The sequence below is a fragment of the Sylvia atricapilla genome, chromosome 1 (assembly GCF_009819655.1).
Source record: "Sylvia atricapilla isolate bSylAtr1 chromosome 1, bSylAtr1.pri, whole genome shotgun sequence".
Lineage (NCBI taxonomy): Eukaryota > Metazoa > Chordata > Aves > Passeriformes > Sylviidae > Sylvia > Sylvia atricapilla.
Window position 1 is genome coordinate 57,753,448 of NC_089140.1, and position 26,959 is coordinate 57,780,406.

A 26,959-nucleotide genomic window follows, 5' to 3' on the forward strand; every position below is an offset into this window, starting at 1 on the left:
CAGTCTTAAAAAGTTATAATGTACAGATTTTATTTCCTAGCAGTATTTCAAGATTCTAAATTGTTTACTACTTACTTGTCTCTCAGATAATGATGGCCTATTTGTCCAGAAATGTCTTCTATAGCAGAAAGAATGTGATCAAAGGCCTAGGAAAGTGACAGTGGAATTAATATCTTTACAGAAATAAAAAAGCATAATTAGAAAATAGCTGAATTTATTTCAAGTTAGAGCAGGTAACTATGTAGAACAATTTTATGGTTGTTAAAAAAAAAATCCCATTTACAGAAGTACTAACTACTATAAGCTTTTCTTCAAAGCTCCTGAACTTCCTTTTCAGTTCTTTATAAATCCACTAAGTATTCTTGAATTACAAGGGTCTAAATGAGTAGGTACTTAAACTCCCATTTTAACCTTCAATTTTAAAACTTTTATGGACTCATTTTACCATCTCCATTTCTGCCTTATGAAGTACATCTGCCACTATTAGTGTAGGTGATTATTTCACTTGAACCATTTCCCCAGTGATTCTTTTTAAATGTTTCAGGAGTTCATACTCCCCTCAGAGTAGAAGTAGACACCATTCTTTTAATATCTAGGGCAAAATTTCATACTGAGTATATTAGATGGCTGATAGAAATCAAGGCTTAGAACTCTTGATTCAAATCGAGGCAGCTGCAGGTACAATTTAGCCTTTTTTCTGTGTATGGTTATTAACATTCCACTCTGAACATTGGAATAATTACTGAACAATATATCAGTGCTAGGTTTGGAACACCACTGCTGATATTTGGCACTTGTGAGGCTGTATCTCAAGTCCTGTGTCGAGTTCTCGGCCCCTCACTTCAAAAAAGACATTGAGGTGCTGGAGTGTCCAGAGAAGGGCAACAAAGCTGGGGAGCATAAAGAGTCTGGAGCATAAATCCTGTGAGGAGTGGCTGGGGGAGCTGAGGTTGTTAATCCTGGAGAAAAGGAGGCTCAGGGGAGACCTTATCACTCTCTACAACTGCCTGGAAGGAGGGTGTAGCCAGGTGGGTGTTGGCTTCTTCTGCCATGTCTCAAGTGAAAGTACAAGAGGAAATGACCCTCAGTTGTGCCAGGGGAAGTTCAAATTAGATATCAGGAAAAAAGCTTTCACTGAAAGAGTGATAAACACTGGAATAATTTGCCCAGGGATGTGGTGGAGTCACTGTCTCTGGAAGTGTATGAGAACTGTCTGGATGTGGCATCTGGGAATATGATTTAGGGGTGGTTATGGTGGTGATGAGTTGACAGTTGGACAGGATGTTCTTGAAAATCTCTTCCAACCTTGATGATTCTGTAATGTCTTATAGTCTTCCATCCGTTAACCTGTATTTGTATTAGAAGGTTATGTTTTCTTTTACCAAATGAAAACTTTATAATGTGATGTGAAAGTGAATTGGAAAAGTTTGTGTTTCAAAATATTCTAAAAGAGTAAAGAGATCCAGGGACATACAACATTCACACCGAATTAAAACTGTTGTCATTAATCTGAAATTTCAGTGTATAATTACCCTTTACTGGACAGCAGACTATCTTTCTATATAATATGCAAGCTACAAAGCCTGCTTTCATACCTTTTCCAGAAATTAACAGGTTTTGAGAAGGAGAAATATTTATTTGGACATACTTTTCCCCAGCAGTCATCAATCACTCTCATCTTTTAGATGAAGAGAAAGCAGCATACTCCATCTGTGCTGTTTCCTCAGGACTCCCAGCCCCACTGAATTCTCAAGAATTCACTGAACCAGACCTCTCATATGAGTATCCTCTCACAGGACTCAAAACAAAGAGAAACAGCAACTTAAAAATAACTTTTGAAATGTTTGAAGGATTTTGCTCTTGAAATTTGATAGCCCACTCCTATACAAAAAAAAGAGATTTTGACTAACAATTTTGTTTTCTCTTAAGGTGCTCTGTAAAAATCCAAAATATACCATGAGGGGATTTTTTTAAATATCTTACTCTGCCATGAAGTTTCTCATTCAGTTTTGGTTCTCTGTGTTCAGTTTTCTTCACTTTCAGCCACTGTACCAAAGGTTTGATAGTCAGGCCCTAAAGATTGAAACATGACAATAAATACTTGGAAGTCCTCTTAGACTTTCCTCCAGCTGGGTTAACAGAAATAAAGCACATTTGTGTGTTCTTTGGTGGTTCTTATACTTTCTCAGTTGATTTCTGTTCCTTCTAGAAGATAAAATAATGCAGTACCCTCAGCTCCTATTACAAAAGTTTGAAAAGACAACAGTGGAACACTATATTATCTACAGGGAAAATACGGTAGTGGAAGAGTAGAAGTGTTTCCTATGCCACTGAATGTGATATTTTCTACACAAATCAGGAGTTTGTAAACATAACTAAACTTTCTGTAATACACTTCAGAAAATATTGCAAGCTGCTATCAATTGACATATTTTCATTTAAATTACTGTTTTTTCATCCAGAAAGTGCTAAATACTTTCTTGTCCCGCTGCTTGCTGCTATATTTTAAAACAAGGACTGAGGCTCAAATAGATCAGCTTACTGACTGTATCTGCCCATTAAAAGCAGTGTTCCCTATAGCTATTCACATGAGGTAAAGGATGTTTAATCAGATATTAACTTGGCACTATTAATACCAAGCAGCTAAGACTGAACAATTTTTAGCACAGAGGAAATTGTGTTTTGCCCCATGTGGTCCCACATGAAAACATAAAATAGGATCTTTGTTACTAAAATTACAAATTCAATTATGCTTTTGGTTCAGTGAAACAATATGCAACCTTCAGCTGAGAACTGCTTTAAGCATTCAGTACTTTTGGGGGACTCCTTCTCCTTGCAAGAAGCATGCTTAAGTTACCTGGAATATAACAGTAAAAAACACAACAATGATAGTTGTGCTGACAAACAGATTTCTGTCTCCCACTTTATCACCATCCAGAAGTGCAACAAGAGCAAAAGCAACTGCTCCTCGTAGTCCTCCATAGGACATCACCACCTGGTCTATTATCTCCAGCTGGACGGTTCTGTAGCGGTTAAGAATCCACGTCTGTATAACAACACCTGTAACAAACAAAGGTCAGCATGTCTAGAAATACCTTTATGGAACGTCAGTATCCCAGGTGTGTAACAGAAATGGTGCCACCAGTCTGCCTTTATAATAATCTACACCATTTACCCCCTCTTATCACTGTGTTGCACAATTGGTGCCTTCTCTTTACATCGAGCCAAAGGAATTAGGTGAAGCTGCTTCTGTGAGCCAGCAGCTTTTCTGAGAGTGCTGCCCTCTAGCAAAGGCACTCCAGGGAAAGTTCTGCCATGTGCTGACCTTGGAAATTCATTAAGAAAGAACAGATTTTTTTTCTAGCACTGTAACCAGTGTTACAGTGCATAGGTTCAGTTAACAGAAATGGGTTAAAACAGCACTGATTTAGGGAGTGTGGTACCCTTTGCAAATCACTGAAAATGACATTTAAGTTACTGTCTTATGAAGGGTTGTTTAATTATGCTAACACTATCTTCAGACCTACAGGTGAGATGCTGCCTGCTGTGGGAGACCTAAGGCTCTAACTGTCTCAATAAATCCCAGAACTCCCACCATACAGAGGGGAAAACTTCAACACTGTGACTGGCATGGCATGTGTGTCCTACTGCAGCAGGCCAGGGTGGTTAACCAGTGCAGAACAGATCCTTCTTTTTCTAGAGAACTTTGAACTTGTGCCAAGAGAAGTGTCTTGTCACTGTAAAAAGGGCCTCTGGAGGATGGGACCTTGGAAGTGCTACCAAATCTGACTCCTCCAGGGAATGAGAACTGCAATTATGTCAATAATTGCACAATATCAGCAGGTATTTATTAATTTGTCAATGTCTAAGATCAATTACTTTAGTGGGTGCTTATTTTTATTGCCAAATGTTTACTATTTACTAATCACATCTATTACAGGATTGTTAACCACTCTTCGAGCAATATAAAAAGTGTCAGACAAGACATGGAAAACTATATTAAGCACCTTAGGCCCATTAACAGTTATTGAGAAGCAGCTAAATGAGCAATGCTTGCAGACTATTTAGAAAAGGAGGGCAAGGAGCTAGGCACTTCATTTCTGCTCAGGAGCTTCAACAGAGTAAGAAAACAGAATCTAGGAAAACTGCCAGCTAGATAGATGTGTGACCTGTCATTTGAATTTAAGTCAAGACAGACAGGCAAATAAGCTAGTTTAACTTATTCCCATGGGTAAGTACACACACTAAATTGCTGTGTGTGTTACTCTCTATAAGTACTTCATTCTACAACTTTTTAGCAATTTTAGCAAAACTATAGCAGAACTATGTAGCTGGGCAAATCATCATTGGTATTTTGAAATGTTTGCGAACTTATATAAATGCAGTAAATTGACAGTAGGTTATCCCTACCTGCCCCAGCCTTATTTACTCATTTTTTCATCACTCCCTGAGAATTATTTCTTAAGCCAGAGAATCCGCAGTGTAATTATGTATGGTCTGATATCACTGTGTGCCTAAAACCTGAAGTCAACCATAACATTAGCTTAAGACAATCTCTTTAGTGCCAAAATGAAAGAGCTGAAGGGAAGATATGACTAACAAGAGTCACATCTTTTGTTAGGCTGCAAGTTAAAGAACAAAGTCCATTTTACTGGGAGATTTTGCCAATACCATTTGCTGGATCAACAAAGGTTAGCCACTGAACACATTGTGTTAACTGCTGGGTTACTCATATCCTCACACATCACCAATAATGAAATCCTGCTATATTTTCAGCGTATGACAGAACTTACTGTAGAGCCTACTCTTCTACTCTAACCCAAACCCAACAATAAATTCAACTAAAATAAATCGAATGTTTTAAAAGGAACAAACTTAGAGATCCAAATATTTTCTGGGGAGAGGGATAAAGAATATGTGATTGCATCAGCAGTACAGTGCAAGAACAGGAAGGTCACCTCCTTACCAATAACTCTATATACTGAGATGAAGACTAGAGTCAACAGAATAAAAGCTGTATTCCAAGTCCATATATGTGGATCCACAGCTGAAATACCCAGGAACATGAAGATAATAGTTTCTGCTCCACTGGCCAACATTTTCATGGTATATCTTACAGTTGTAGAAGACTGTTCAGATATGTTAGCCTTGACATATTTCTGACAGCAAATGCCACAGAAGGTTATCCTAGAAAAAGAAGCAATTGTTGAGAAAATTTCTGTTGCAACATTTAATATTATTTCCATTTGTCTGTCACATAGTGATAAAAACACGCCACTAATTCCTAAGAAAATATACACTCATTTACACTTGTGGAGTCTACCCTAGGTAAAAAGCATATCTTAAACATATATGCTGATGTGACCTCAAGTGGCCTGAAGACAGCATTTCATTAGAACATAACAGACTGTAATTCTCTTCAGGTTACTATACTGCTTTCAATGCAAACCTTGTTTTCAAACTTGTTTTCATTAGACATAGTCTTAAACTAATGCTCTGTTTGCAGAAAGATTTTCAGACCTTGAACACACTTACTGTATCATCTACAAACATGACAAGCAAAACTGAGAAGAAAATATGCCAGGAATCAATGGATACTGAGAGAAGAAAGGCCACAGAGGTACTCAAGTCAAAACAGGCAACATTTAGGCAAACGTTAATGGCCAGCCAAGACAGAGAGAGAACAGAAAATAGTGACATTCACACAGTGCCTTAGAAAAATATTGCTTTAGTTTCAAATTATAGGGAAAGATGTCAGCACAAATGGACAAATGTTAAGTTTGAAGTATTATTAATATCAGAGAGGAAAGAGTCATGTTTGTATTTTGCAAAGGAATTCCCCCATTGCTCAGCAGATACTGGGAAACTTACATTCCTTTTCAAGGCTGAATGACAGTATTTGCAAACTGTAATCTACTGCAGTGTGAACATAGTAATATCCAGCATAAACTTAATGAGTGTTGTATTTAATAGTTGTCCCATATAATTTAGGTTTTCCTGTCAATGTTTTTAAAAACCATATTCCATTCTCATCCCTTTCATAGGCAGTAATAAAAAGAGACTTACGCTAAGATGGCGGAAAGAGAAAGCATCTCTGCTGTGAGGTAGGACAGGTAAGAAATTATAAACACAAATCCAGGTTCAATGATCCTCACATGCTTGGTGAAACGACTGACCAATGAGAGTAGGAATGCAAAGAAAATGCCAACCAGTGTCCCACCGAGGCTCACCACAAAGAATGACACTGAAAAACAAAACACCTAACACAGCTTAAACCATAGAAATATAATGGTTTGAACTCCAGAGAGAGGACAGCAAATGCCCAGTAAATCACAGAAAAATTTGGAGGACATGTCAAATTCATTTCCAGGCTCAAGGCTTTTTTTTCTGTTAAGCCTCACCATTTTACTTTTATTCAAACCCGCAACATTTCTTTGTACTATTTTTTCCCATGCTCCGTAAACAAATATTTTTACAAAAGCATATTATAGAATATGACAAAGTCACTATTGAAATATTTATTCATAAGATAATTTAGTTTTATGCAATGCATGGAATGGGAAATAGTGACTAAATTTTCAGGCAAAATTTTATGATAGTTACTGGCAAACATTACTTGGTGGTGATCAGTGATAAGGAGTGGCAATGCCCATATGCAATCTCAGCTTTCCTGGAATGCAGGAAGAGCATTGGCTGAAATTAAGAAAATACTATTAAATACAAAAAAAAGATATGTGGCTGTCAGGTTTGGTGGTCTCCACATCTGTTGAGTCTCCTCAAGAGAAAACAGATCTGATTAAGTTTCCCAAATATTCAGGAATATTTATTAATTTATTTCTGAAGACATTTGCCTATGCCATGTGAGTGTATGAATATAAGTAATAATGGAAAGGGTTGAAAAATAACAGTTGCCAATAGCATAATAATAATACTTTGTTTAAAATAGTGCATATATACACTGATTGTGTGATACGGAATTCACTTCTACGCACCTATGCCTTTGAGACAGTCAATCCCCGTCACATTTGTTGCACCCATTGCAACAAAAGAGTCAAACACATTGTACAGCACCTGGAAAGAAAAGTAGACTAATTTAATAATTGCTCCTGAACTGGCCCTATTAAAATAATCTCTTTAGGGACCTCAACATTATAAAGTCTGAAATTGTGTTTGACTGAGGGAAATTCTGTCCAGAGAGAGAATTTTGTATTTTCTCAAAATAAAAGAAATGCAGTGGGCCAAGAAGAAACAAACAAACAAAAAAACATAGACAAACAAAGAAACCTCACAACATTACATTTCTCACTTCAATATCACTTCAATATGTCCCCTATGTATAAAAAGCATTATTATATAGATATGTTTTCTAAAGCAATTCTCGCTGTAAACTCCAGGTATTTATTTGAAAGATTCATTTACTCACATGTATAAGATAAATAAGATGCTTAATAAAACAATAATAATATGCTAATAGTAAGATACTGAACTGAAATATGTTGAATATATTATGAGTTGAACACAGAAGAGAATATAATAATTGTGCTAAAACTTCTTAAATAATTGACTAACAGTGATATAGCTGAAAGTAAAGAATCCACCTTATATATACCTGTGGATAAGGAGGTTTATATGACCATAATTTTCGAAACAAGCCCATTTAATTTGCTCTTAAGTTCCTCCAATGATGAAGGAGGACTTTACTATGGCTTTCTCAGCTCTCCTTGTTCCAGCCAAACTTGATCATTCTTATATTCACCCAGTCACGGTATACAGGTTACTTTTTTTTCTGTCAAAGTAGTCTTTTACATATTTAAAGAATGCTATACCATCCACTTTCTTCTGTCCTCCAGTCTTTCCTTTTTCAAGATATTAACTCCACTGTTTCAAATTTACCCATAGGCTGTGCTTTCTAGCTCTGGATCATACTTGCTATTCTGTTTTTATATCAGCAAACAATCAAACTTGCTTTTATTTGTCAACTTGTGTTCATTTCACAGTAACAAAAACTCCTTTCCTTTTGAAAGCTAAGGATGTCATACTTGAGTTCATCAGAGGTTTATTTCAATATTTGTTCCTGGCAATACCCCAGAAGTACTAATGCTACTGATATCCAAGGGCAGTCAAGTTTCTCTGGAAGCCATACCATCATTTTCAAATTCATGTGGACAGTTAGGCTGCTGCCAATGACCTTGGAGTGCTTTTTTTCCTTGGCTGCAAAAAGTTAAGTCACTGAGCCTCATAAACCTGTTTTACCCTTCCTTGCAGACAGGCAGGTGCAGGAATAGGAAATGATCCAAAAGTGAACTGAAGCTGCACAGCAACTTGGTTGCATAGCATCTTTCTGCCTTAGGACTTCCAGATCCCTGACCACTAACACTGCGCTACAGAACTATTGACAATTTTATTCTGGGGAAAAAAAAAATGTGTGAAAAGAAAAGGTGTTTCAATCAAAATAAAAGAATCCTAGATTTCTACTCGCATTTTTAAGTCTATTAAAGACTTTCTAAATTGAAAAAACTGTTTGCAAAAAACCCCAAACAAAAACAAAACCAAAAAAACCCCCAAAACCAACAAACAAACAAACAAACAAAAAAACCCAAGCAGAAACTTTCTAAAATGTCACTTTGTTTTTTCCCCCAAATTGACTCTTTCTTATACATCTGCTTGATAAAATCTGATCAAAGTAAAACTGAGGGAGCAGGCATAAACACTTAGAAGAGTATTTTCTCTCTCACTAGCTGAGGTATGCATATAAGTTATGAGCATAACACAGCTATGCAGAAAAATGTATGTGCATTAAAAAACAACAGGAAAGGAAGGCTTAAAATCCCTGGAACTAATTTCAGTAAGTCATGAAAGCCCTGCTTAAACAGGAAAGGAAAACAGACCATGCATCCCTGAAACTTCGTTTGAAGTGTCCAACCCAGGATTGTATGTTTTATGTCACTTACCAGGTCCAAATAGCTTTCATGCTCAAATATCTAGTGTTTGTAAGCAAGACAGAAAACACCATGAGCTGCACTACAATAGCCTGTGTGTAGATGCACACAGAGAGTACAGTGTTTCTTAAAAGGGGAAAACACACTTCAGAAGAAATCCCCTTGAAATGAGTTGACTTTGGGATATATAATTTACTTACCACAGTTACAGCATCATTCAGAAGTGATTCTCCAAAAACAATGATGAACAGAACTTCATTGACATGGACTTCTTCAAACACTGCCAGAACAGCTACAGGATCCACGGCAGCAATTAAGCTGCCAAAGAGGAGGAACTCCAGTAGCCCAGATTTCATTTCACCTTCAAAAACAAAGCAAACAAATTATAAGAAGAATCATCTCTGTATAATCAATAATAATGACAGTCTGGAATATTACAGATAATGCCAAATACTGCAAAACAGAGATGCCAAAGTATCAACTGAAAAGCGTGTTATAGTGACTACTTAAAAAGTTCTGCACCGAGTCATGTTGTATCATACAAGTTTTGTTGGATTCAGCATGGGCCCATGTGGATCAAATTTGTTTTTGAGAGCAGGACCAGTACTGGCCTGTTCTTGTGGCAAGACAGTTCCAGATATAAACTGACTTACTATTTGTGTATGGCATCTAACTTGACTTTGTCTAACTTGACTAAATTATCCCAGGATAACTGACAACTCACCAGATGTTAAGAGGGACATACCAGCACTTCTGAAATAAATGTTCCAAAATACTTCATGTCACAGGTCAAATTTGACTTTCGGTCACTAAGGACTGCTGCAGTGGTGTTTAACTGCTCTCTGTACAGCTAAACACTAGTTGTGGCCTCCTTACTCACTGATAGGTATGGCTAAGCCACTTGTTCCCAAATTAGAATTCATGAGGCTGTTAAATTGTCTGCAAGTGGACCAAAAGAATAGATGAAGGACCAAAATATACTTCAGCACGTTTCTGTTGTGTTTGTGCAGCTGCTTGGGATTTTTGGCAATGATTTAAAAAGTTTTGAAACTAGTTTTGAAAAAGTTTTGAAACTCTGCTGACAGTGCAACCCAGTATTTTTTTAACTTTCTTTTAGTTATTAAGGTTATTTTGTTCAGTTATGCAAACAGACTGAGACAGGCATTCACTGTCATTTTAAAAGTAGCAGAAAAAGCAGCGCCACAAAAATTGCTTTGCTCATCTTCCTAAATACCTTGCAAAATCTACTCTTCATGAAATCAAGAGTGGTAATCCAGTCGTTTTTTCTGGGCATAAGATTTCTGAACAGTAAAATTCCCTTTGTGTTCATTAATGGATGGAGGAGGAAGCAAGGTTCATTAAGAAGTGATGATGCCAAAAACTGTATGAGGAATAGCAAAGAAGGAACAGGTTGAGAATTCATTCATTAAAACTCAATGCAGAGGCGCATGCTCAAAATTATCGAGCATGATTTCTACAGGTAAAGAAGAAATTCATCTAATTAAATGGTTTTGAAGCATGAGTCAGACAATGACAGTCACTAGCCACAGGATCAGTAGTGCCTGGAAGGTACCTCCAGAACAACATGGCTACCCCTCTAAAAAGAACTCTGAAAAGTCATTTTTCAAATTCAAAATCGTTTGTGCTTAGAATGTAATTGAAACAGAAACCAGATTCCAAATATTTTTGATACAAAATGGCACAGGCATATTTACTCAAGAAAAGGATACTTGTATGGGCAGTCAGAGAGATGAGTAGAAAACATCCTGTTATATGTGACAATGCCCAATACTCTAGTGGAACTGCAGATGTATATATTCTCTTAGCTGGTATCTGCCAATCAGAATATCTATAAGGTTTCCATATAGTTTGTAGGCATCTTGGTATGGCCCTGAAAACAGAAATTCATAGCTTGCACAGATGTATAACTAACTTATTTTTTCAAGAAGATAAATAGTCTTGCTCACACTTGGGCATATCCAGCTGACAGCAAGGACTGAGCCTATCAGTTTTAGCATGGAAGTGGGATCGAGACAGTGACCTTAAGTCTATGCCAAAAATTCTGAGAACAGCCTTAAACCTAGTAAGCAATGGTTCCACCAAATGTTGTCCTTCTCAGGCAGGCCTAAAGAAGGAACAAACCCAATGACAATAACTATCAGATATCAGGGTATAATACAACGCAAGGTTTGAAAATAAATTGGCTCACTGAGATTGCTTATCTTTTTTATGTGTTACCAATTATAATAATTGGTACATTCTTTGAAGACTTGTAAAGCTAGTAAGCAAATATTTGTGGGGTGATTAGGACACATCTGGAATTCCTACAGAGCACTGTCAAGAGGCCTGGAGTTTCTAAATCACTTTCATTTAGAGTAATAACAGCAGTTATTTTCAATTGGTACGTGATCATGGCTTCCTCCAGCTCATCAGTGACCAAGATAAGTTCACTGGGCCCAGTATAAGACTTTAAGACATACTCAGCATGTTGCAGCTATGACCTAGATTGTACAGGAAAAACTATTTTAAGCATTAGTCTCAACCACAATACTTCAAGTGTTAGTTCACCAGCAGATAATGAACAATGCAATGCAATCAGCCTGGAAGACCTAGTATTACATAATTCTTCCTATTCTGTGCAAGTAGACTGGTATGACTGATGGTAAACAGTTAATGTGCTAATCTTTTTGTTTCAGTTTTAAAAACGATTTCTTTATCATTATCACCTTCTCCATTTTCCTTCTGCAAATTATAGTATCTGCAAAGGTATTGAATGCCAGCAAAGAGATGTTTTTGTTGTTTATTTTTGTAGGAAATTTTTACAATCCAGTTTGGATTATGCACTCCTAGCTTAATGTACAGTACTAGAGGCCCATTGAACGGCAAAGCTAGAAGTCATTTGGTTTTAGTTCATCTTAGTCTGTAGTGGATTTACATTTCTACATTTTAATGATACTAGGTTTAGCATTATTCACCTCAATTGTAGAACAAGAAGGATAAAACAAAAAATATGCCATAGAACTTCAACCAGAAGGTACTATGAACTTTTCTAAAAATTTAGTAACTCAGCATTCTCAGCAACTATCTTCAGCAAGTAACAACAGCAAGGTTTCTCACAAAGCGTGATGCTTAGATCTTGTTGACCTCTTGGAGGTCAACACAATAGATTTAGTGGATTAGTAAGTCTATGTCATGTAGATATTTTAGACTCCTACTCAGCTTTGCTGGAGAATGACATAGTTTGAATCAGGGACAGCTTTCTCTGGTCTTTTTCACAGCTGAAATTAGAACTCTAGTAGGTCTTCATGGCAAAGACAGGACCCCACAGTATAACAATAATGCTCTTTCTAAATATTAAAGTTCACCAGACATCTCAGTTTATTGTTCGCCTTTATTAACATCCCCATATTTCTCTTGTAGAGCTTTAGCTGTGACCTGTGGTGGGGGTTGATTCCCTGGTGTAGCTGTAAGCTCAGAGTTCTAGTATACACTGTCACTAAAATATTTACATACTGATGAAACAGAACATGTAATCATCAAATCCAGCTTTTGCAGTTAGTCAAAAGTTGTTTACAGATTGGGAGGAGAATAATTTAGGTGAAATTTTCACCTAAAATAAAATTTTGGAAAACAGTCAACTTTTCCATTTCACATGTTGTAAGATAGTCAATCCTTTCCCTTTAATGACTTATATAAACATATTTTTAAAGAAATTATCATAAATTATATTTCCCAAAACATGATTTTAAGAAAATAATTTTGGTCATATTTTTAAAGTTGTTCCAAGCATCTTGGATATTTAAATAAATAAATAGTTTTCCAATATGCAGCAGCAATATTCCTGTCATATATTTTCTTCCTGAAAACCTTATTTTAATTATAAATGTGATATTGTGGATGAAATATATTGCTTAAAGCACAGTAAATCTCTTATCTACCTAAAAAAGTCAAAGATTTTTGCATCTGAGCTGTCCCCTTTGTATCTTCTAAAGAAATTATTGTTCCTTCTAGAGTAAGAGTTAAGGTAAATACCAAAAATGTATCTATCATAGCTGTTTATATTACAAACATCTGCAATTACATAACATCAGTCTTAAATGAAAGTCTGTAGAGATTCACTACTGTTGCTCTGTGCCTGTTCTAGCAGCCCTGTGCCCTTGTATCTCAGTGTAACTAATAAAGTGTGTTTGGAATCATAGAATGGTTTGTGCTGGAAGGGACTTCTTACACCCTCCAGTTCCACTACCTGTGACACCTTCTGCTAGATCAGGTTTCTCAGGGCCCCATCCAACCTGGCCTTGAACACTTCCAGGGATGGGGCACCCACAGCTTCTCTGGGAAAAGCACAAGCAATAGGACAATAGGATACCCTCAGTTTTTGGATTTGTGGTTTAGGAAATTGTGCATCAGCCACCCTTTCAAGCCCCTTTGGACTGCTCCCATTAAAATGGCTTTTTTCTTTTTCTTCTTCTTTTTTTTTTTTTTTTTTTTTTTTTTTAGTAAGACATCTGCCACTTCATTTTGTAAAACTTACAGATCTTCAGTTACAATTTCCAGACTCAGAAAATGTTAAAGAGATGTGTAGCTCATTCATGCATAAATATCCACTCCATAGCCACTTAATATTGGGTAACACTTACTATAAATAACACTTAATTGCATTAATAACATTAAATACAGTAATAACATTTATTATTAAATAACATAACACATAATACTAAAGCTGACTTCAGGAAGACACTTCCATTTCAGAGTAACCTTTAATGTTTCTATCACAGCAGAAAGAAACAAGCCCTTTAGTGTGTATTTTTCTCCAGATGTCCATGACCAGAAAGAATCCTGAGCTTTATCCTGAGAGTGTACACACACATTTAGAGCAGGACAATATGAGACATGGATTTCAAGTAGTTTTTATACTTTCCTTAGGGAAGATTTTTCAGGTCATTCTTAAATTTGATAAAGACATTAAAAACTGCACCCATTAAATTTTAATTTTTCTGCTGGAAAGAGTTGTTAAATTGTAACTTATCACCCATCTAACAGTATATACAGTGGCATTCATAACTGTGCCTTCACAGATCAAACTTACCCATTATTCCTGTCAGATAGACACCATAGAGAGAGAAGCCAGTTGTGGCAGCATTCCAGACTGTCCCAATGACAGCATACAAAAGGATGGAGCCAAGATTTCCAAAGAACAATCTATTTGGCATAAAATATCCAGCATCCAAAACAATGGGGGGCAGTAAATAGAAGAAAAATACGGTTGGTGTCAGGGAGAAGGAGGCAATGTGATCTGCTGCCCATACAATGCCACCGAGGAAAAGACCAAGGACAATCAGCAGAGCACTTTCTGGAACCACCCGAGTGACTTTGTGGGACAAGTGGAAAACTGTAAGGAAACACAAAAACAGTGAGTCAGAAATTAAATAGAGAAACAATTTGAGCAACAATTGTTGTTAGCTGGCAATTCTGACACCACACAAATTTCTTGCTTTCACTGTGGTTAGACCCAAAAGCGTGCATGGAATGCTTGGGATACAGGCACTTATAGAATAATCAAAAAAAAAAAACAAGTTGATCTTCAGATTTTTTCCAGCATATTTTAACTTGTATGAAGCCAATATTCCATGACATCTATATCCTTCATTAGATTATCTTCTCTTAACAAGATCTGTCTAGGGAAAGATGATGTTCTGTGCAAGGCAGTAAGTGCAAGGCTGAAAAGCAATGGGGAAGTCCTGGAAATGTATGACATCAGGGTTTATTTCTGTATCTAAAAATACACATCCAGCCTCCTAATGATTATCTTTAAAAATGATCAGTTTATTAACAGGCTTATTGGAAGATGTAATAAGGATGCTGAAAGGAAAACTAGTTTCAAGACAATTCTTTTTAAATTTATAAAGAATATTCTGATAACGTAGACTGCAGCAGGAACAGAATGAGGCTTGTATCCTGGGAGATCCCTTTTGAGCCTTTTCTTCAAGACATCCCTAATAAGGATTTCTCATAATTCAGAGGCTTTCTGAAGGAATGAAGGCTTTATCTGTTCCTTCAAATATGTATTTATGGGGAATGGTTCTGCAACAGGCTGCTTTCTTTTGTGTAAGGTGTCATGAAATCTGTATGTTACAATAGTCTGTAAAATCTGTTAATAAAGACAAACAATATATGTTACCTATCACAACAAAATATGTAATAGTATTGTGTGGTCAAACTATTAAACCAGCCAATAATTAGAAGGAGGGAAAATTACTGAGTGCCATGAGCAAATCTAAAGAGACAGAGAAATGGCACGACCAGACAGAAAAAACAGGCTGGTCAAAGTGACAGAAACACAAATAAGACTGCAAATCCATGTGGCAACATATATTTATAGTGCATTTGTTAGGTATCAGATAAAAGAAAATAAAAAAGCAAAGAGAAGAACAGAGAGAAGTCAAGTCTACAAAGAAAGATGGAACATAAAATAGGAGGAAGAGGAAGAAGTGTTTGATAGTAAGGACGGGAGGTTTAATTGACTTTCTTGGGATTTCTGTAAGCTTGTCCTTCAGTTTATCTTAAGTAATTATATGTCCCAGATGGCCTGAACCCTGGTACTTTGTGAAACTGACCTAATAAATGTGGCTTTACTTGCATAGCTTTGTGTTGAAAATGTGAGTTACACTTCAGGAAGAAAATGTTAGCAAAGGCCACCGAGTTTCTCCTGGTTTGAACATCAGCTGTGTTAAAGCTGTTGCAATGCTAATGCAATTTAGCTGAGAACTAGCTTGGACAAGAACCCATCATTATGGATTCCAGACTCTTAAGCCATAGTGGAAGAATCTTTCCTATGACCATGTAGAAATCTTAGACCAGCTTACTTTACTGAAAGACCATTGTTTTTCTTCCCATCCAAGTATCTGTCCTTGTCAAACATTTACTAGTTACATTTGAGAGTGTTTTAAGGGCCCCGCTCCTGAACCGTTGGCTTCTGCCTTGGCTGCATCTACACAGGCACCATCCATAATTACAGCAGCCCCACAGTAATGTGGTTCCTTATGCTGTAGAACCTTCATGGTCTCATCAGAATAGAAAACATGAAAGGAAAAGTGACCACAGCCTCACTATGTCAGTAATGAGGATGAATGTAGATGTTCCTGAGTGTTTGCAGAAAAGACTTGAAAACATGTTAGAACACAGTTAAAAAGTGGGATTAATACAAAAGCAATCAGACATGAAAACAAACTGCATTCAGTGAAGCTGACTAAACCATTCCAGCTGTCTATGTCATCAGTGTCATGTAATCAAGAGACGAGTAACACTTCTCAGAAACAAACACTCTGGTTTTTCTGTTAGTTTCTTCTCTTTGTTATAAAGTCTCTTGGGCTTGCATTAAAAAAGAAGAAGAGAGAGGAAATTAAATGAAGAAAAATAAACTACTAAATAAAACAGCTGCTATTCCATGTGTAAAAATTGTGGCATTTATCTTCTTTCCTGTGAGTCATTCTCGATTCCTTGAATTTCCAGTCAGTGAATTATCAACTAATTTATCACCTCACAGAGAGGGGATTATCTCCTTATCCCTGAAAATGAATGTTGCTGAGCTAGTCTTACTAACCAAAGTCTGTTTTTCCTACTCTTAAATTAGCAGATAAGCCATGACTACAAGAAGGTAAAGTTAAAATTTCAAAATGAACCTGTGAAGACTTTTCAAAACTACGCATTTGGAAAAATAAAACAATGCCCAGCTAAAATTTCATATTCTGCAGATTTTCCCCCTTTACAACCAAAACCAGTTTTGAATACTGGAAAGTCAATCTGATTTTGGTTGTAGCATTGTCTCCTCCTAAAAGTTGCATTTCCCCAGTGAATCAGCTCTGTCTTATCTGTCTCTGCTCCTTTTGAACTCCAACCCACTGATTACCCATACCAGATTTTAATACTATCGGCAACAAATTATTCTATTCTGCTAGTTTAAGGATGCAGGCCTTGGACAGGAAAGTTATTGCATGAATGGGCTCTAGAGAAGCCTCTTTTTATTTTTGTATTTGGCCCAAGCAAAATCTGAAAACCAGACTGTATTTGTTCTAAGATAACTGCCTGGCTAGCTCTTCAGGCAGTTAGCATGCTATATGATTAATGGAAATATGTCTGTAAGCATAGAAATATATAAAAAGAAAATACCAAAACTGATGAAATTCAATAAAATAGCTTTGGACTGAGAAGCAATTGGAACTTAGATTAATGTCTGAGCTCATATTTGCACCTTCACAGAGTGATTTTTTTTTTTTTTGGCTATGTGTATAAAATATATTTAATCAAGATTGTACATTATGCATAGATTTTACATTTGTGGAATTTTATATAGATTCATTCCAAATTCACTCCTTAATATTTATTTTTGTAATTCATTATTCTGAAGCAATGTCTCTGACATATTCTGAGAGCATTACAAACTGACATAATGATAGGACTTCCATTTCATAAAGTTTGCCTTTGTCTAAAAGAAGTCCAAAAGCTGTCCCATAAAATTAATTGTGTCCCCTTGACAAACTAGAAGTGGAAGCGTTAATTACACCTAAATGTCTAGCATGACTAGGTGTTTCACCTGACTGAGGAGCAAAATACAATCCGGAAAGGTTTGTAAACTCCTAATGGACAAGGAGTTTAGTTTGATTCTGATGTGATGTGAACTATCAGGAAGGAGGATAGCATGCAGTGCTGCACAGATAAATTACTCTGTGACAGACCTAGAGATGAAATGATCTACTTTCACTACTGTTAATAAGGAAAAGTACATTAAAGTATTTTAATGAAGAGAGGGAAAGGGTAAAAGAAGAACACCTGTTGACAGTTCATGGCATAAAAAAAATAACTGTGATAATAATAATTTTGCGATCTATAAATTTTAACATTTAGCATTTGGAATTCTTCTACCTAATTCTAGATACAGTATTAAAGAAAAAGTTAAACATATGCCTCCTTTCCAGTACATGCTATACTTGGTTAGAAAGTGGGTTGGACTGGCTACTGGGTAAAGTGTTTAAATTCAAGCTGAGCATCACCAAATTAAAAGCTTTCTACAAAATTAAGAAACACTTGCATAGTAGGAACATCCTGTGGTTTTTTTTCAGATGCTTCATTTGAGATCCAGGTAAGGGACTGTAGCATTTAAGCTATCTGACGAAAAAGACGAAAAACAAATTAGCAATCAGTGATGTGGTGGCTGGAATCACTTTCTTTTGACTCAAAGAATGAGTCACTTAAGAAGTAAGTTGGGATTTATGGCCTTTTATAAACCCAGTAACTGAGATCAAATCCTTAAATGGAATTTATAGCATTCAGTGAATGACCTCTTGCTTTCTAAGGCCATCTATGACTGCTTTGGAAGATGTGATTCAACAGAATAAGCTTTTTCTCACTTACTCAAAGAAATGAAGAGAAGAAGACTGGTTAAAAGAAAGAAAAAATTAATTTTAAAATAATAAATAGATACTGTACAATTCATTTTCAAGTTGTAATATTTGTAGACACCTAAAAAAGTTCTGAAGTAGGGTTTTCACTTTTTTTTATCACTAACAAAATCTATTTTTAGTAAATACTGATTTTTTTCTTATCAAAGGAAATATTTTAATATCTTAGATCTAGATTTTTGCATTATTTTCAGCTGAAATGAACAATTCAAGATAGCTTTACATCCTTTTGAAAATACATCACTGCAAAACCAAAATTCTGAAACAACCTATTTAAAATACTGCTAAATTCCAGGATTTATGCAGTCGTTTCAACATTATTTCAAATGAATAATTACATTTCCATTAACTTTGATAGCATAAAATCAATTCTCTGAAAACAGTGAAATTATTTTTGCAGCTGGTATCACTGTTCCAGTCAATCACCACAGCTACTGCACGTGCACAGTACACAACGTATCATCCAGAAAAATCAAGAATTGACCTATAATAATGATGGTCATTCTCTGCTGATTTTTTTTCCACGTGTCTTTGGATAAAATCCAAGGACTCATAAAATAATTTATAAAATTAATATATGTCCAGCCTTATCATTTCCATAGTTTCCGTGAAAGCATAGATATGAAACTGAAAACATTTCTAAACTACTCCTATCAGCGTTAGTGGCAGGTGTGAGGTCTCCCATTTGCATTTTTACTACTGGTTCAAATATGCACTGACACTACCTTTTTAATCTGTTTTCCGTTCTGACTTTTTATTTTCACTTATAAAGTTGAAGTTATCATACTTCATCAAGCCATGGGTGCTTCTAATTGGAGCTCCAAGATTTGATTCTCTGCTCTTCTTTTCTCTGAAGAAAAGCTGATGAAAATCCTTGCCATTGACCAGAGCAAGAGCAGAACACTGTAAGCCTTTGTGCTTCTTTACTTTTCAGAGATGCAAATAACAGTATCTCCAAGGCAGCATACAATCAATTTTTTTTTAATAGTACAACAAAGAAACTTCTTAAGAGAAGGCATATTAAATTACACAGAAGAATATTCTGTTCAAAGGGAGAATCTTTCCTCTAAACATCTTCCAGTAGTTGGATACTGACGAGCAAGCATGAAATTTTTGTATCTTACCTTATCTACCTGTTCACGTTCTCCTTGGCATTATAAAGGAATGCAATTTAAAACCTGTTTAGTTCTACCCTTTTTGGAAATTTTCCAGTGGTGCCTTCTGCAGATAGATGTTATTGTGTAACACATGCACACACACACACACAAAAACATTCTTATAGCATATCTGGAAAAAAACCTGCTTTATCTTACCTGTATAATAGCTCAAAGTATAGTCAAATATCAGTTTGTGACCTAAATTTTATCAACTGTAGCTGGTAAGTAATGTAGTTCAAATGACTCTTGAAAGCCCTGATCCATTGCCATTATCTTGATCTACCTGACTAAGACATGCCCAAATCCTCTAAAATATAATACAGAGCATGCATTTTCAAGACAGGATCATTTTGCTTCCCCTGTCCCTAAAAGGCATGGATCCCTGGACACTCTCTTGCTCCATAGCCCCACACTTTAGCTGCAGCCATGTAGCAGGTCACAGCTGGCTAATCAGCTGGATCTTGCCATACCAAGAAAGAAATGCATTTGGTCTACACAAGCCCCTGCAAGAGATTGAAGCATTCATGGTGTAAGAACTGTGTAGATGCTGGAACAGAGACAATTATGTGTTTTCTATTATTTTTCCTCTTCTTGTTTGCAAACTCTTAATCTGCAAACTCTTTTAAGAGATTAGATTAGATTAGATTAGATTAGATTGGATTGTTTGGAGATAGTTTCCTATTAAACTGATAAGTAGGAGCCCTGACATCAAAAAAGCAGCTGAGCAGTCACTGTTTTAAAATTACTTTTCACTCTTGGTTTACCAAGTGATTTACTTATAATCACTGAGTTTAATTGGCTTTGTCTGGTGTGTGCTGTGGTCCTCTCACAACACTGAGGACAGTGTATATCAGTCCCAATCTGCACATCACCTAGTCCAGACCAGCAGTGAATTTTTCTTATAAAATGGACAGCAAATTTCCCCATTGTAATGGTTTAGAAAATTGTTAACAATAGTGACTATTAGTGTTTCCCTTTTTAATCATGGGAGGTGGGGGGGTGAGTGTTCATAAGTAGTTCTCTTCAATGTTACAGTTACTTTTTGTTTATTGGGCAAATTTATTTATACCTCTACCATTTTAATCTCAAATTTCTCCAGAAGTTTTGCTGATAAATCTAATCTCTTCTTTCTCCACTCTTTACTAAGAGAAGGGTTTTGATACAATTTCCTGCTTAATGAACTTTAACTTGTTTATAATTCTCTTATCTTTTATTATGGCTCCCTTTACTTCTCAACAGTAATGTCCACCTACTAGTTCCCTGATAAACTTCCTGCACATGCCATACTTGATTTCTTTATACTCTCAGGCCTTTCATTTTCTGCTCTCTTCTTGTAATTTTTTGTTACTTTCGCAAATGCACCAGTTTTGCATCCTTCAGTGCATTGACCTCAGTTGTACTGGATCTCTGTTAAGATGTCTTTCACAACTTGACTTCCTGAGTTTCCTGCTTTAGCAAGTACAGCATTTTTTTGCCTGGAGAGCCATAGGCACACCTTTCAACGAATTACAGCTGCTTATGTAGCCTGCTAAGGATATCTGGGAATTCTCATCAAGAACCATAAGTACTAGAAGTACTATTTAGCTGTTTATCCAGACCCTCATTATCACGCCATCATATTTAATGATCCTCATTTCAGAGTATTATTGCTCCAGCTAAGTCTATGTGAAGGTACACCACCAGCTCTCATCACAGTTAGAGACTTCATTCGGATTTCTAGCCTGAACTTGTTCACAGCTATTTTAGGTCCCTTTTCCTTTGTGGGAGTGATATCAATTTTCTTAAATAGCTGGTTTGCCCTAATATTAATTCCTTCATTTCTTATTATATAAGCAGAGAGAAAAACATATTGTCCTTCTGTTGCTTGTCTCTGTATTTTTTTAAGTAAAATACTTCTTTTCAGTCTTCAGCTCTGCTTCAATCTGAGTTCACCTTTGTGGATTCAGAGCCATCAGAAATATAAACTGCATTCTGCATGAGTCATAGTAGAAGTGGGTCCAACAGCATTAATAATTTCCTATCACAATCTATAGTTCAGCTACATCCTGGATTCTTTATCACACTGGTGACTCACAGTCACCCTGTATCCACTTTGCACAGGTGTACCTCTCTTTTCCTTCCCATTCTTGTGTCAATTCCTGTCATGGCCTCTGAGTGAAACTGTCTTTGCTATTACTGTATTACATCCCTCCCTGTAGTACTCGAGATTATATATTTTTCCTTGTACAATACCCAGATCTACATGAATACTGATAATGCCTGCAGAAATGTGGCATCAGAAACCTTCAGTAGGAAGGCCCACCACTTTGTGCAGTGATAAATCAAAAAAAGATCAAAGCCAAAGCCCTGCATAACACCAGTCAAAAAACTAAACTCTAGTGACTTCCTGTGGCTGAAAAATAATCCCCTACTAGTTTCATATTTTATCTCATATTTTCTTTCTCATGCAGAAACTATTTTACCTTGTCTTATTTGCAGATGAATTTAGGCTTAAATCAAAGGAAAAAATCTTCCATTGTGTTCTAAGAGTGGTTCAGTTGAAGCAAGGATTCAAAGCATTAGGGAACTGCATTTCTAGTCTGTCCCGGAAGTGTTTGGGCAGACTCATCAGAGCTGAAGCTGATCATTATTATCTATATTTGCCTTTCTAATCGTTATCAACAAAGTGTGTTCAGTTCTTTTTTTTCCTGCTCAGGGGACTGACAGTCCTTTGGATTGTGTTCTGTGGACCTTGCAACAACAAAACAAATGTTGTGAATTGATGTTGCCATTCTGAACTGTTTATATACAATGGACAAAAATCTCTTAAGAAAATATATTTTAAGGATTTCTCCTATCAATAATTTCTCCTATCCTTAGACAAACATTAAATTATTTTATTAATCATTACCTTAAGTTTTTTCCCAATCTAGAAAAAAACGAGAGATTTATTGAAAAAAAACTTGGAGCTATCTTATATCTGAAACTCAGAGATGTAATATACATGCATTGTACAACAAGAGATAATGGCCACTTTTGATATTGGATCTTGAGGCTGCCTTAAAATATACTACATGAGCATGCCTACTAATATTTATACTTAATCTTGGGCATATTTTTCCTAAGCAAGGCACAAAAGTCCTTGAAATGGAAGAACTGGTTTGAGTTTGGTTTAATCCAGCTCAAGAAAGCTTTCCTTATTTGTCACATGTATAATGGTCACCATTTAGAAAGTGTACAGCATTGTAATGAGCTCATTAAGGAGGAGATTTTAGGTAGCTGTTCTCTGTAGGTGAACAATTAACAAAATATGTTAGCAATTAAAAATGTAACCAACATACGGGTCAAGGTTCCCAACTGATAGGTCATAACATAATAAGATAGCCTCAAGTCAAATTTAAAGAAGTATGTGAGTAAGCAACTATTTCCTCTATAAGCACTTAGAACACAATGAAGTTTAAACAGTCAGGCAGAGTTTATCATAATTATGCCAAATAGTTCTTTTTTGAAGGAGCAGTCCCACCACAGTGTAAGTGTGGTAGCATTTGGCCCTCATGGAAGTGAATGGCACGGAAAGAAAAATGGGAACAGTCAAAAATAATATTTCAAAATGAGAGCAAAGTACACATTAGAAACACCTTGAAGTATAGTAGAGGATATAAAACAGGACAGTAAAAGAATCATAAAACTGCTTCACTTGCTATGTAAAGGTATTAAAATTAAGTTGCAATATGTTGCAACTGTTCCAGCTTTGAATTTGTTTTCAAAGATTCACTGAAAGTTTTTAACAGTGAAAGCATTTTTTATTATTTTTAAAATACCAAAGTACTTTTCAGTAACATGGGTTAAATAAAGAAATGCCAAGAACTGAGTTTCAGCTATGAATTTTAGATTTTTCTTTCCTTTTAACTTCCATTTTAATATGATAAATTAATTGAAACTAAGACATCCTCATGGGAATGTTCTGGCATCTGCTCATACAGATAAAAAACTCCATGGAAATGGGTTACCAGTAATATGTGGAAGCAGTTCTGTTGTATGATAAATTGTGTAAGGAATTACCAATGCCTGACAAAAAAACATAACCAGTTCTCCCTGGCTGAGGTCTACTGTACATGAAGAAAAAGAAGATGAGGAAGAAATAATTTAAGGAATACCAACAGTAGCCTGAAACTCTGAAAACATCCCTATATGGTCAGGACTTTCTCTTCTTCCCCTGTACCACTTCCAGCAAGGCATAGTAAGAATTGTTGCTGCTAAGAAGGGCATGAGGGACATAATTAAACCCTAAGGGCTAGAGCAAATAGCTATGAAGGCTGCTCCAAGTCATGGGGTAGGAAAGTACTTTTTTTTGAGCACTGGCAGACTGGCTTGCTTCCTGCCACTTACATTCCACCCCAGTAAGATTTTAATTAATACAGGTGGAATAGCATGGAATTACAATGGAAGTATTCCTGATTACAGCAATAAATTAAATAAGCATTAGGGTATTCAAATTCACTAGCAATGCCCACAGACAAAAAAATCTCCCAACGAAACAAACACATATATATCAGGTAGCTCTTGCTTAACACTGATGAGAGGATTAACAAAAATATGCCAGGCTTCCATTGAAAGTAAATACTACTGCACCCTCTGAAAAGCTTCAAAATTTTGCCAGTCATATGTTGGAGGAGAGAGTCTCCAGCAGCTTGACAAGAGTTTCATGGTAGACTACATCATAATTTCAGGAACTCAAATATATTGTTTATATGTGCTAGAAATTTGGTCATCCCAGATTTTCTAGGTGAGATTTTTAAGCAAAATGTTAGAACTACTTTTAAGAGAAACACTCCCTATTGACATAACGTGTCCAAAATGGCAACAGATAAAGTCTCTTCTTCTCAAGCTCAACACAATTCAGCAGTATGTGCTCACAGCCTAGAAATCCACTTGAATCCCAGGTTGCATCCAAAGCAGCGTGGGCAGCAGGGCAAGGGAGGACATTCTGCCCCTCCACTCTGCTCTGGTGAGACGTCACCTGGAGTTCTGCATCCAGGTCTGAGGGCCCCAGCAGAGGAAATGCATGGAACTGTTGGAACAGGTCCAAAGGAGGCAAGTAAGTTGATCATGGGGCTGGAGAACCTCTGCTATGAAGACAGAATGTGAGAGTTGGAGTGTTCAGCCTGAAGAAGAGAAGGCTTCAGGGAGACTTCATCCAGTACCTAAGGGAGGATGCAAGAAGGCTGGAGAGGAACTTTTCCAATGGACACATAGTGAAAAACCAATAGGGAGAATGTCCTTAAGCTGAGGGAGAATAGATACTAGGAAGAAATTTCTTTGCTATGAGGATGGTGAGGCATTGGAACAGGTTTCCAGAGAGGTTGTGGACTCCCAATCCCTAGAGGTGTTAAAGACCAGGCTGGATGGGGCTGTGGGTAACCTGGTCTAGCGGAAGATGTGTTTGCCCATGCAGCAGAATTGGAACAAGATGATCTTTAAGGTCCCTTCCAACCCAAACTATGATTCCATAATTCTCTAATTTTATAGGTCTGTGGAAGAATCTCAGTGAATGATCCCAGAGCTTTGTCATAAAATGGAGAAGCAAGTAAAAAAATTTGTCTATGGGAATGCTCTAGACATAACTTCTCACTTATCTGTTTCTCCATATGCTATTTTGGAGAATGCATTATGGAATTTACTTCATGATAGAATAGCTCTTTTAACATTAGTAGTGATAGTCAGAAAGAATATGGTAAAGAACTGAGCAAGGTGATATGTGGGAAAGAAAGAGGCAACAATTCTCATGCTACAGTAGTTACACAGTACTCTGTCTATTAAGAAAACACCATTTTCACCAATCAAGCCTGTGAGTTTCTGGGTTAGGCAACAAAAAACAGAAGATGTGACATGCTTTGTTACTGAATGCACTCATTCCTGCCCATAAGAAAGTAAATTTGCTCAGAAATCCAGATATGTGATTTATTTTCCCTTAGTCTTAAGAGCAAGGTGCATTTTAATTTATATCACTCTGATTTTTTCCTGCAAATGGCTCTGAGATACTGCTGTTATTCAGTGTGCTTTAGCATGACTTTTGATTTTTGTCCTTCCAGCGTCTCCACTTAAGTAACACGTTAAATCTAATACCTTCATTATATCATTTGAGAGGTGATGTACACGATGGTAGCAGCAGGAAGAAACGTAGTTTACTTACAAAATGTAGTACATGGAAAATGTACTATTTGTACATTTGATTTGATGTTTGAAATGCAGTAAGAAGGTGGTAAGACAGCTTTTTTTTCAGTTATGCATTTGTGTTTTGTAGTGCATGCACAAGCAAAGTGAGAAAGAATAATGTGCAAAAACAAGTTCACAGGGAGATTAGTTTAACATTATTTTCCAGTGGAGAAATAAAAAGGAAGGGAACAAAACACCTGGTTAAACCTGTATCTGAAGCCTAGCTCACAACTCAAACATTTTGGGCACTTAAGACGACTGTTTATTTCAAGAAAAATGAAAGGTAGAAACCAGACACAAATCCTTTCCTAAGTAAAAAACATCCCAGAATGCCACATACATAGACTAAGCATGATTCTATTGTATCATATATAGTACAATAGCATATCAACATAGGATTCTTTCTTTGTACAAAAATGTGCTTAATATAGTCAGATCTCTTCCAACAGGGCAAAAAGATTTTGCATATATTCCTAAAAATAACTGTGCAGAAATTATATTTTGGGAGCAGTGAGAATTCAGTATGAATCAAATATTACTAAATGATCCACAGTAGTGCCTCTTTTTCTGTTTTATTACCACATATATAAGAATTAAACTTCATTGAATCCCAAAGTAGTTAGGGTTTGAAGACCTTTGAAGGTCCTTTACTTCAACCCCCTGCAATGAGCAGGGACAACTTCACCTAGACCAGGCTGCTTAAAGACCTGTCCAACCTGGCTTTGAGTATTTCCAGAAACTAGGCATCTGTCGCCTCTTGGGGTAACCTGCTCCAGTGTTTCACCACCTTCTTCATAAAAAATTTCTTCCTTCTATGTAGCCTGAATCTTTTAGCTAACAACCATTAGTCCTAATGCCAGGCCCTGCTAAAAAGTCTTTCCCAGTCTGTGTTGTAGGCACGCTTAAAGTACTGAAAGACAGTGAGGTCTCCCCAGAGCCTTCTCTTCTCCAACCACACAACCTGAATGTTCTCAGCTTGTCTTAATAGGAGAGGTGCTCCAACCTTCTGGTCATCTGGGTGGCTTCCTCTGGACCTGCTCCAACAGGTCTCTTTCCTTCTGTGCTGAGGACCCCCAGAGCTGGACAGAGCAGGAGGAGAATCCCCACTTTGACCTGCTGCCCATGCTGCTTTTGATGCAGCCCAGGAAGTAACAAAAAAAAAAAAAAAAAAAAAAAAAAAAAAAAAAAAAAAAAAAAAAAAAAAAAAAAA

At 36.5% G+C, this 26,959-nt stretch overlaps 1 protein-coding gene across 1 annotated transcript in view; it reads right to left on the reverse strand.

Annotated features, from left to right (window-relative positions):
• SLC9A3 (solute carrier family 9 member A3) overlaps nucleotides 1-26,959 on the reverse strand; it is a 49,795-nt gene that overhangs the window by 10,787 nt on the left and 12,049 nt on the right. The window contains exons 2-9 of the mRNA XM_066328821.1: nucleotides 14,029-14,331; nucleotides 9,140-9,300; nucleotides 6,993-7,071; nucleotides 6,067-6,244; nucleotides 4,967-5,187; nucleotides 2,858-3,060; nucleotides 1,984-2,073; nucleotides 76-146 (exon numbers count right to left, since the gene is read on the reverse strand). Coding sequence (XP_066184918.1) covers nucleotides 76-146; nucleotides 1,984-2,073; nucleotides 2,858-3,060; nucleotides 4,967-5,187; nucleotides 6,067-6,244; nucleotides 6,993-7,071; nucleotides 9,140-9,300; nucleotides 14,029-14,331 — 1,306 coding nt within the window. The remainder of the gene's footprint in view (nucleotides 1-75; nucleotides 147-1,983; nucleotides 2,074-2,857; nucleotides 3,061-4,966; nucleotides 5,188-6,066; nucleotides 6,245-6,992; nucleotides 7,072-9,139; nucleotides 9,301-14,028; nucleotides 14,332-26,959) is intronic.